Here is a 12124-nt window from a genome sequence, read left to right on the forward strand (position 1 = left end):
AGCTGTGGAGAAGGAAGATGAGGAGGAGGAAGAGGAAAAGGCAGAAGGAGCACAAGAAGAGGAGGAGGAAGAAGAAGTGGAAGGAGAGGTGAAGGAGGAGGAGAAGGAAGAGGAAGAAGGGCCAATAGAGGAAAAGGAAGAGGGAGTTGAAGCAGCTGCTGATGAAGAGGAGGATGAGGTGAAGGCAGAGGAGGAAGAGCAAGAGGAGGTGGAGATAGCTGCTGAGGTAAAGCAAGATGAGGATGAAGATGAGGAGCATAAGAAGGAACCTGAAGCAGCTGCAGCTGACATTGATGAAGACGGTGACGAAGATGAAATCAAAGAGGCCGAAGAAAAGGCTGACAAAGACGATGATGAGGAGGAGGGAGAAGAAGAGAAGGCAGATGCTGCTGATGAAGATGATGAAGTTTCTCCTGAACCCATCTCCACTTCTGAGGATGAAGAGTCGGCTGTGTCTCCCGATTCTGATTCTGACGCACCCGTTGACGACAAAGACAGTGACGAAGACGGAACGCTGTCTGATGAAGATGAACATGACGATGACGACACCAGTGACGACCTGTTCACTGACACCTCAGATGTCAGTGAATCTGCACTTCTTTCCAGTGAGGAGGAGGAAGAGGTGGATGATAATGACGACGATGAAGATGACAAGTTAGCTGAGGGTGTCACAACATCTGATAGCGATGACGTCATTGCGGAAGACACCGGGGACGACCTGGAGCTTGAGCTCTCTCCTATTCCTGCTGCTAGTGAGGATGATGAAGATGATGAACTTGACGATCAGAAACTCAGTGAAGAGGAATATCTTCCTCCCTTACCCGTTGTCAAAGATGATGAACACCTGGAAGAAGACGTCAAAGTTGCTGAAGACACTGATGAGGATGAGGATGAGGATCTGGACCAATCAGACGAGGACATATCCGTTGCCTCGTCTGAGCACTTTGCAGATGATGAAGATGATGACAGTGACCTCAAAGATGAGGACCTCGACTTTGACCTTGACAAAGACGTTCACGTTGACCTGGACGATGCTAAAGAAGATGATGATCATGATAAAATTGAGGATGTCATTGAAGGGGACATCCACGATGATGATGATGATGATAAAGAGGAGGAGGAGGAGGAGGAGGAAGTCGATGTCCCTCCCCTCGAGAGTACAGACAGCGGACTCTTAGGTGATGAAGATGATGATGACCACATTGCTCTTAAAACAGATGAAGAATCTGTCTTCAGTGATGACAGCTCCTACGACACAACCGATGACGATACAGATGACGAAGACGTCGATACCAGCTCACCTGAAGAAAAAGAGTTCACTGAAACATTTGTTGACACTGAAAAAGATGAAGAACGGACAGAGTCCTTCGCCAGAGAAGATGAAGAAAAAGACGACAATGATGATGATGATGATGTTGAAGAGGTCTTGCTAGCAGGTATAGTCCAGCATAAGTGATTACTTTCATTTTGAGTTATATTACAGTGTTGCATAGTCAGAGAAAACACTTGTTTCTGATTGGTTGGCAAATGATCTTCATAGACAACAAATAAAAGGAAATGTCAACAGTTAGATCATGCTTCTAAATCATTAGTAAATCAACATATATTTTATGTCAAAGTAATGCTAATAATAAATAAAAATAAGATTTTTATCAGGATAATGTAGGATTTTAAATAAATCAATGCATTTTATTTTATTGGTGTGGTGCATTTCAGTCTTTGTTTTATTTATTTTTTCTTGTGAAACTCCCTAACGTGGGCTGCGTAGCATATCACAACACATAAATAAGTAACAACACATATATTGGTGCTCTGGCTATGTAATTATTCTGTGTATTTGAAGCTACCACTGCAGCAGCGTTCGCCGTCCAGGAGGAGACAGTGAAGGCTGAGGCTGATGAGGATGAGGAGGAGGAGGAGGAGGAGGACGACATCAAACAGGCTGCTGATGAAGAAAAGACTGAGGAGGAGGATGAAACAGAAATTGGTGAGTATCACACATCCATTGCACCTGCTGTGTTTTTACACACTGTTAAACAATAAGAGCTTATCAGAACTCAGTTAACAGTCACTTCACTTTTTGTAAAACCTTTAAGATTCACATCATTTTAGCTGAAGGAAAATGTGTTTGTTGTTATTTACGGTTTTTAAAGGATATATAAAGCCAGTCATAATACAGCAATTCAAAATGTTTCTTTTATAAAATCAGAAAAACAGTTGTTACAATACAAACTAATGTTAAAAGATGGACAGTGGAAACTTGCACATGAGTCGATATATTGTATAAAATTCTACCAATTCAGAAGAAGTTTTACATATAACTTGTTACTTTGTGAGATTTCCTTTTTACAGTCAGAAAATTACAAAGAATTGGGGCTCAGATTCAAGAAGTTAATTGTCACATGCACAGTAAAAGCAACTGCAAACAACGAAAATCTTACTCTCCCTTACACAAGGGAAACAAAAAAACTGGGAACTAAAAAACCTGTGTGCAAAAGGTGAGGCGCTCTGTTCGTTGTACTGCAGACAGGGTAAAAAGTCAATAGGAGTGATGAGGAGTCGGGGAGGTAGTGTTGAATGTATTGTCCAGGAGTCTGACGGCATGTATGTAGAAGCTGTTTGAGAGTCTTTTTGTCCTCGTGTTCACACTCCTGTAGCGTCTCCCTGACATCAGAATTGTGAGGAGACTGTGTTGTGGATCTGTACTGTCTTTGATGATGCTGCTCCAGAGATGAACTGTGCAGTTTTTATCACACGTCTCTCCAGCGTGTGATAAAAACTGATGATCAAGCCAACATAATGTTTGCATTTGTTTTTCTTTCTTTCTTTTCTTTAAAAACGCTTTAGCACTACACTGTTGATATTTCTCATTCATATGTATATTACATTCATGTACCATTTATTTAAAAAAACAAATAAATGAAAGAGATCAAAACCTCGCCACGCTTATCTCTTTAACACCAAATTTATAATCCAAAACCATCAGATCCTTTTTCTTTGCAGTTTTTTGTTCATCCAACACATTTTTGTTTTGTGGTAGTGTGCGGTAGAATAGGGAAGTAAAAAAAGAAAGAAGAAGTTGTTGTTAGATTGCTATGGAATAATTCAGCTGAATTGTTGTTTTTTTGCACTTGTCACATATTTTAGACTTGTCTTCTGTGAACTGAGCCTAAAGCTGCTTGTCCAGTATGAAGAGAAGGATGAATGTCTGTAAACACGAAACCCAATTTAAAACTATTCCTTTAATTTCTTTCTTACCGCAGTTAAAATGGAAAACATGGACTGCTGTCCATTCATAGATGTATAACTATGAGGCATGAGCATAATCAGCCACTTTACAAATTAATGCAAAACTAAGTTATATTTCACTTCCTGCTTTCACCCTCAGCTATCAATCAGCCTGCTGCTCTTCAGGAGGAAGATGAGGGAGAAGATAAATATCAGACAGCTGAGCTAAAGAAAACTGTAGACGAACCCGAAGACAAAAAAGAGGAGTTCGATGAAGATGACGATGAGGAGGAGGCCACGGTGGATGTAATCAAACCTGTGCCTGCACCTGAGGAAGAAGCAGAAAAGACTGAACCCACAGGTCAGAGATAATTACAGCTATTATACCACATTTACCGTCACTGTAACTTCACCTTTATGCTTTGTGATTTCAGTGTGTCCCTGTATGCACTCTGCAAAGGCCAAAGAGTCTGTAGCCAAGACTACAGTCAAAAAAGGTTAGTGATCCTCCTCTGATGTCAGGAATAGAGTATTACATTTTTATTTTAACACACTGTAAGTGGAAGTCTAAAGGGTGTTAAGTATTGTTTAATATTTAAGAACCTCTAGTGGAGATCAGTGTGATTTCAGAAAAATGTCATGTTGCTGTTTACTGTCAATAGTGGCCTTAGAATAACAAATCAGAAAAGTGCAGTTTTACAGTACAAGTCACAATATCATAGTGTAAAAATCCTGAATTCAAAATTGTACTTGAAGGAGACCTATTATACTACATTCCCAGGCCTATACTGTAGTTCTGTAACTCCTGTATAGTAGCTTTGCTGATTCAAAGTTCAAACAAATCATTTTCTATCTTATACTGGCTCTCATTTCAGCCTCTGTCTGAAACAAGCTGTAGATGCTCTACCAGTCTGTATGTAGCTTAAAGTCTGTGATGTTTGTGTTTTCAGAAGCTCCCAGGAGGGTTTCAGCTGTGAGAAGGAGAAAAGGTACTGATAACAGTTTGAGGTTTTCATACAAAACTAATCAAAAATATTTTATTTGAGTCCAAATACAATTAAAGCTAATGTATGATAATGAAGTAGATGTTTTAATGTGTTTGATTGATGGAATAGGCTAGAAGACAATTGTACTTAAGAGACTCTAGTCGGTGTTTTTGTTTCAAGATAACATTTGTAATTTTGTTAATTTTGTTAATTTTAAGATCGTGAAGCTGTAAAGACAGATGAAAAGCCAAAGAGGAAAGGTAACATTGAACATTGTAATACACCATTTTTATGCCATTGGTCTTGGAACTAAATGTAATGTAATTAGTCCTTGTTCTTACTGTGGTGCAATGAATTGATTTATGTACTTGTGTTGTCTCCAGGTCTACCCAGATTTGCAGGTCTGGGGCCACAAATCAGGAGGATCAGAAGAACTCCTATTATTCTCGAAGGTGCTCAAACTTATGGGCATATAAAGGTCTTACTATGAATCAGAAAGTTAGGACTGAGTTTAAATAAATAGGTCAACATTTTCAGAAATACACCGCTTCCCTTATCTGTACATTAAATGTAAGACCACAAATATGAGGCTACAGACTATGAGACGAACTTTCATCAAGACCTGAAACAGGGGAGAACAGCTGGTCTGTATCTGTTCAGAGGTAATTAAATGTGCCTTACAGCAACAACAACTTTCACACATTATATCTGTTCAAAACGTACCAAATCCAAGCTGTGCAAAGCAACAATTCACAGGGGGTTGTGTGACAGACAAACAAACTAGAACTAGATATAACATGTTAATTAGAGAGCTTTTGTACCTGTGGACAAAGCCACTGTTTCCAGTCTTTATGTTAAACTAAGCTAATTGGCTGCTAAACAATCCTATGAACAATTACAAGCCGCTGGCTTTAAAATAAATATCCAGATCAGTTGTTGTACTTGACATGTGTGTCTGTCATTAGTTCATATACCTCTCAAATGACACATTTTCACAATTTCTGTCACATTTTGAATTAATGGGATATTTTCTCCTTTAATTTTCAAAAGCCAAGAAAATGGAAAAGACCAAGACTTCCAAAACAGGTAAGTGAATGAATCAGGTCACATTCATACTCATTCTCTTGTAAGAGCCAGTAAACGTGTTTTAATTGAGATGTAAACCACGTAAATACTATTGTTGTCAAATCAGTTAAATTTATTTAGCACAAATCACAAATAACAAATTTGCCTTAAGGGGCTTTACAATCTGTAAAGCATAAAACACTCTCTGTCCTCAGACCCTTGATTCAGATAAGTAAATCTCGCCCCCAAAATAGAGTAGAACAAAATAGTACAATATAAAGCATGTCCAAACTTTTAAGGAGGTTGTAAACATATGTGAAGAATGTGGATCCAGGAGTATGTTGAGCAACTCCAGGCCCTGCCAAACAGACCTGAGCCACATGACCTCCTCTCCATCATGGAGACCGGGAAGAGGACATAAACACTCAAGCACACCATTCACACAGATAGGAGCAAGGAAACAGAGAGAGAAAGAGAGAGAGAGACCTCTCAGGAGGGTCGATGGTCCAGCACAGAGAAGCCTGAGTGAAAAAAAGGAGAGAGAGAGAAAAGAGAGTGGCACACTGCTTGGACACTTGTCCTTGTGTGACCACAAATTAATAAAGTGTTAGAGAGACGTTGTTTTTTTTCATGGGGTTATTTTCTTTGACAGAGACCAAAAAACAAGAAGCAGTCTCAGAATCTGGACAAGAAGGTACAAAATCTGTTGTTTTCATTAAGACTGTAAAAATGTTTTAAAAGTACATATATAAGTGTAAATATACAGGGTATATCATTAGTAGTATATATCATTATTTTCAGTTGGCCCTTGCAGACCTGCACCGGTCTACTGCCCATCTCCACCTGGCTGGTACGGTAAGTGGCATAAAATTTGAAAAGTTATGTGGAAATAAAGTTATAACTCTGGAGATGATGATCTAATCTCTTCTATTTTCCTTCAAATGCCAACCTGCTTAAATGTCAAAATGTCAAATAAGTTGTGCATAGACTTTATTTTGTCAATTGTGCAATGCGTAGGCTATTGGATTGTTTATTATATCATTTATGCAATACGTAGACCATTAGGGGTGTGCAATATCTCATTGTGCAAGGACTGTGCTACACTTACTGCAGAGAATATAGCCGACAGGGTTGTTCAATCAAAAACTGCCATTGGAAGAAGGAGTTAATATGCTTTTATATAGGTACCTGTCTAATGTATATGAGAGCATGTGTCGTGCTGCATGAGAGTATGTGTTGAGAGATGTTTATTTTCTGTATTTTGTGTTGTCTTTGTAAAGCTGCAGAATGGACAGAGTCCAAAACAAATTTCCTTTCAGGGACAATAAAGTATATCTTCTCTTTTCTTATAAACTCTTCATCCTCCAGTTCATCACATCGTCACAGACAACCCGTACCCTCCTCCCACCATGTCAGGTATTTACACTAGTGATATCAGTAAAAGACAATTCCTTCAACATGTTTAGACTAGTGCGTTATACATCTTTCCATGTTTTTGTTTTTTTTCAGCTCCATCTGCTCCTGTTCTGACTGCTCACCCAGTCCAACCCGGAGCTCCACCACTGCAGCCTCTTTACCAGCAACCTCCACCTCCGCCGATGCAGCCTTTCTATGAGCAATACCAACCACATCCACAGCCAATGCAGCCTGTGATGCAGCCTCAACCAGAACCAGTACAGCCAGTACCACCAGTGGAACCAGTACAGCCAGAAGCCACAGAACAAGAAGCTCCTGTTAAGCCTGAGATCCAGAGTCCAGCTGCTGAAGCTAAGCCTGCTGTAACTCCAGTCCAGGGTGAGAAGATTTAGGAGATGATTTAATTTTTGATTTTTTTTTTATTATTTGTCCAAATCAAAGTCTGTATTGAATCAGATCCAAACCAAAACATACCCCTCTTTTTTCATACAAAAAACAAAAGTAGACTGACTTCATTTCCTCAGTTTTGTCACATGAGAAGATATAATCAAATATTTACAAAAATGTGAGGGGTGTGCTCACTTTTGAGAGATACTGTAGATTTCAACCTTTCAGTCAGTGTGATGTAACTATTATCTTTAATAATATCAGTGCTTGAAGTGGGCTGGAACGCCCTGGTACGCAGTACCAGCACCTTGACATTTTACTCTTTGGCGTACCGGGACTTCTTCCAAGCTGCCGGTCCTCTCCTCTGCCCTCTCCATATCAGGTTCTCTGGGCCCTATGTGACGCTCACCTGTTCCCGTTCTCGCCTGCCTGCTAATCTCTGTCGGCAGAAAGACACGAGGGAGAAGAGAAGCTTGGGTGCCTTTCAAGCAGCCGTCTGCTGAATGTAGCTCGGCAATGTCACTTGTCGTGAACTGACCAATCACAGCCTGGATGGGGCGAGACATTTAAAAGTGTTGACAGATAGGTGTCATTTACACTGGGAACGCTGGGGACAGGTCAGAATCAGAAAGACATCACCAAACTGTTGCATTCTTCATTTGTGATGCTATTCCAGGCTTTTACTGCAGCTTCTTTCAGTTCTTGTTTGTTTTGGGGTGTTTCTCCCTTCAGTCTCCCCTTAAAGAGGTGAAGTGCAGCTCTATTGGGTTAAGGTCAGGTGAATGACTTGGTCAGTCTGAAACCTTCCACTTTTCCCCCTGATGAAGTCCTTTGTTTTGTTGGCAGTGTGCTTTGGGTCATTGTCCTGCTGCATGATAAACTTCCTCCCCGTTAGTTTCAATGCATTTCTCCGTAAACTGGCAGACAAAATGTTTCTGCACACTTCTGAATTCATTCTGCTGCGACCATCATCAGTTACATCATCAATAAATAATGAGCCTGTTCCAGAAGCAGCCGTGCAGGCCCAAGCCAAGACATCACCTCCACGATGCTTCACAGATGAGCTTGTATGCTTCAGATCATAAGTTCCTTTCTTTCTTCACACTTTGGCCTTTCCATTACTTTGGTACAGATTAATCTTGGTCTCATCAGTCTATAAGATTGTGTTGCAGAACTTTTGCGGCTCATCTTTATGCTTCTTTGTAAATTTCAATCTGGCCTTCTGATTCTTGCTGCTGATGAGTGGTTTGCATCTTGTGGTGTGGCCTCTATATTTCTGCTCTCTGAGTCTTCTTCCAACAGTGGATTGTGATACCTTCACCCTGCACTGTGGAGGTCGTTGCTGATGTCACTTACTGATGTTTGGGGGTTTTCGTCACAGCTCTCACAATATTTCTGTCATCAAATACTGTTGTTTTCCTTGGCCGACCTGTTCAACGTCGGTTTCTGTCTTTTTCAGGACATTCCAAATTGTTGTGCTTGCCATGCCCAATATTTGTCCAATCTGGTCAATTTTCCTTCTTTTCTCAGCTTGACAATGGCTCGCTTTTCTCCCACAGACAGCTCTCTGGTCTTCATGTTGGTTTATCCTCTTTAACAGGAAATGTAGTCTTTATAGGTTTGAACCAAGGATGAAAACTTAGACTAGTCATGCAGAACTATTTAATGTTTGGACAATCAACCTAAAAGGCAACACCTGGGCAACAAGAAACATCTGTCAGTCACATGCTCCAATAGTTTTGCTCACTTGAAAAATGGGTGGGTTCAAACAGAGGGTGGTATGTCCTAAGTTGTTTAACACATCTGGATATGAATACCAGGAATGTTATAATATTTACTAGTTTCATGTTGTGGTTGAGGATGTGGGGGAGGGAGGGGGAGTACTGGCACCTATTTTTTTTCCACTTCAAGCACTGAATAATATAATATATAGATTTTATGAGAAATACAGCTTGCCTGCAAATTCGTGTGTCCCAAAATGTGCTCTACAATTGTATGTATGGAATTTGGTTTGACATTAAAAAATGTTTAGGAAATAGGAAAAAGCGCAGTCAAACATTTATCAGATTTGACCAGATAATGCTGCAGAGCTGTAAGATGATAAACCAGACTTACAGATGACTGTATGATGGAAAAAATGCCACGCTTTAGAGATAAAAAAAACATTTTCAAGTGTTAAATATAATGTCAAACATCAATACCAAGCAAAATGGTATAAAATCCTCTTGCTATGCACCACAGAGGTAGAACAAACTTCCAGAAAGTATAAGACTCCCCAAAGACCAATAACCAATAAATCCAGGTTAAAAACTTTTATTTACATATGAAGATTAAGCACTGATTATTTTCCACTTGGCACTTCCATCTTGACCTTAGTTTTTGTCTTTATAGTTTATAGTATAGCTTTAGCTATACTATAGTCTTTATAGTTTCTTTTTAAATAGTTTCTCTTATTTAAGTATTTACTTTAACATTTACTTAATGAACCACTTTGACTTTGACGAAATGTTTTCTATAAATAACCTAAGCATTACCTTCCAGAGGTTTAGGAAGGAAATCTAAAAACTCTGAACAGAAAAAACTGGTAACACTTTCTATGAAGGTCATCACTATAATGACTCATGCATATATTTATAACACGATATAATGCATCCATTAGACATTATAACAGTTGTTATAATCACTTACAAACATGCATTAGGCGCTATAGAAAAGTTCATAACGTATTATGACCTTTTGATTTAATGTTTTATTACTAATACCAGTTTATATCAATGTGAAAAAGTGAAAAGAGTAAATTATGTTTTATTTTAATCAAGATATTCACCAAACTGAAAATGCACCTTCAAACTGTAATGGCATAATGTACTGTTAAAAACTTGTAAACACTTTTGAAGTAATCTTTGGAAACTTTATAATTTACAATATAAACACATAGCTAGAATAGATAGAATATGAATGAATTAAATAAGAAATGTTTGTGTAGTAACATTAAATTCAGTCCTTGCTTTTGAAGATAGAACTAAAATCTTTTCTTTTAAAGAACCAGAGACTGTTGAGGAAGAAGAGAAAGCTGCTCCCACCAAGAAAGGTACAAACAATTTACAATTTATGTTAAACTCTCACACATAATTATTTTTCTCTTAATTACTGCAGTGAACAATATTTAAATTTATATTTACATAATGCATTTTCCAGCTGCAAAGAAAAAAATCAAGGCGGCTGATTCAGAAAAAGGTACAGTATGCTTCCACTTAAGGCTTCATTTGTTAGTACTAAACTGGAAAATTCTCCTTTAACAAAACACAGCTGCAGTATTTAACAGTGATGTACAATGACATAATGTGCTGTATGAATGCATCCATTCAGGAAAATTAACTCTGCATGGCCATTTCACTCTAATTATCCCCCCAGAGCCAGCAGCCGGCAAAGAGAAAACAAAAAAAGGTAATTTATGTTTACAGCTCCGTAATTTAGTGTTTTCAATTGCGTGTGAAAACACTAAATTACAGAAATTGTGTTGTTAAAAATGATAAAGACAGCAATACGAGCTGTGCTTTGCTGTAAATATACAGACAGAATCACACACTTCAGTATGATATGAATAACGTTATTGAACACATTTTGCCAGTTCTAGATGCTGCTGTTTCTAAAGACAAAACCAAAGCTGGTGCTGCAAAGAAAGGTAAATAAAAACTGTAACTTACTATGGTTATCTTATGGAATATTAATTTTAACTGAACATATACTGCACTTATTAAATATTTTGTGTTACAGAACCAACAGCAAGAAAAGAGAAAACCAAAAGTCCTGCAGCGGCTAAGAAAGGTAATGAACATTTTGTTTCTTCATCACATAAGTAAAAACAAGGTCCTTGGAAAGTTACGATACTTCAGGTGAAAATGACTTTCAGACTGTATTCATTTATATTTTGCATCTTTGAGTCAGTTGCATTTGTTTTCACAGAGCCAGCTGTAAAAGGGAAAACCAAAACTGCTGCAGCTGATAAGAAAGGTAAACCATCATTAGGCCAGAGGGTGACATGGAAATAGTAAAAGTTCAGATATGATATGCAAACTGACACACACAAACTTCCCTCCCTCATTTGAAGGAGCAGCGAATATTTCACTAACAAAACTAATTATTCAGGCCACTAATCGGATCTCTTTCCTCATTATGTTAGAGCCTGCAGCTGTACGGCAGAAGAGGAAATCAACCTCTCAAAAGATAGGTAACCACACACACTGACATTCATTCATTTGCATAAAGTCAATCATCATTCATCATTCACCGCCAGTGACATGAAGAATGATTGGAAACTAATTGCTTTTGCCTCCCAGTATCACCTGTCAGGAGCAAATCTAAAGCATCTACAGCAAGGAAAGGTAAAACTCTTAACATATAGTACATGAGTTCACATATAATAAGTTTAAGATTTGGTTTTGATAATCCAACTTAGCCCAGTTTCTCATTTGAATTACTAACATGCAGATGCCAAACCAGAATTTGGGTATATAAATATAAATCTAGGTATCAATTTGTCTTGAACAGATCCAGATTCAGAACCACGTCCTCAGCCGATCAGACTGAGAACGAGACTAGAAGCTGTGAAGAGGGCGAATGTAACCTCTCAGGCAAAGGAGGAGAAACCTGCCAGATCTTCGTCTGAACCAGGTAACACGTCAGGGAGTTGCTTTACTTATGCAGAATATCTACCTTGAGCATTTAGGATTTCACCGACCTGTGGAGCAGAGCAGGACTCTTGTAATAGTGAAACCTGCAGCTCTTCATTTGTGTCATTTTATTTTCAGCCAAGGCGAGATCAAAATTATTGGCAGAAAAGAAAAGTAAGTGTACATTTTGATATATGTATGGACACTTGTTGGTTTACTTTTGGATTAAATCAATATTTTACAGATAAAAAACACCACTGTTTTTTGAAATGCCAACGGCCACAGGCGTCACGTACTGTTTAACGTTTTAGAGGCATTTTCCTTTAATTGTCAGTTGACAGGGAATGTGTACAGGGAGAAATAGGGAGT

General features: G+C 38.6%; 1 protein-coding gene across 1 annotated transcript in view; it reads left to right on the forward strand.

Moving 5' to 3' along the window:
- LOC119909215 (probable serine/threonine-protein kinase kinX) overlaps positions 1–12124 on the forward strand; it is a 38379-nt gene that overhangs the window by 16068 nt on the left and 10187 nt on the right. The window contains exons 8-29 of the mRNA XM_038727320.1: positions 11–1436; positions 1844–1987; positions 3389–3589; positions 3663–3725; positions 4179–4217; positions 4433–4474; positions 4598–4666; positions 5265–5300; positions 5932–5973; positions 6081–6134; positions 6648–6695; positions 6789–7073; positions 10126–10173; positions 10281–10319; positions 10497–10529; positions 10714–10767; positions 10860–10910; positions 11049–11096; positions 11266–11313; positions 11423–11467; positions 11634–11756; positions 11894–11929. Of these exons, the coding sequence (XP_038583248.1) occupies positions 11–1436; positions 1844–1987; positions 3389–3589; positions 3663–3725; positions 4179–4217; positions 4433–4474; positions 4598–4666; positions 5265–5300; positions 5932–5973; positions 6081–6134; positions 6648–6695; positions 6789–7073; positions 10126–10173; positions 10281–10319; positions 10497–10529; positions 10714–10767; positions 10860–10910; positions 11049–11096; positions 11266–11313; positions 11423–11467; positions 11634–11756; positions 11894–11929 (2974 nt within the window). The remainder of the gene's footprint in view (positions 1–10; positions 1437–1843; positions 1988–3388; positions 3590–3662; positions 3726–4178; positions 4218–4432; positions 4475–4597; positions 4667–5264; positions 5301–5931; positions 5974–6080; positions 6135–6647; positions 6696–6788; positions 7074–10125; positions 10174–10280; positions 10320–10496; positions 10530–10713; positions 10768–10859; positions 10911–11048; positions 11097–11265; positions 11314–11422; positions 11468–11633; positions 11757–11893; positions 11930–12124) is intronic.

Source organism: Micropterus salmoides, unplaced genomic scaffold (genome assembly GCF_014851395.1).
Source record: "Micropterus salmoides isolate LMB-PRFRI ecotype aquatic unplaced genomic scaffold, ASM1485139v1 Ms_hic_scaffold_18, whole genome shotgun sequence".
Lineage (NCBI taxonomy): Eukaryota > Metazoa > Chordata > Actinopteri > Centrarchiformes > Centrarchidae > Micropterus > Micropterus salmoides.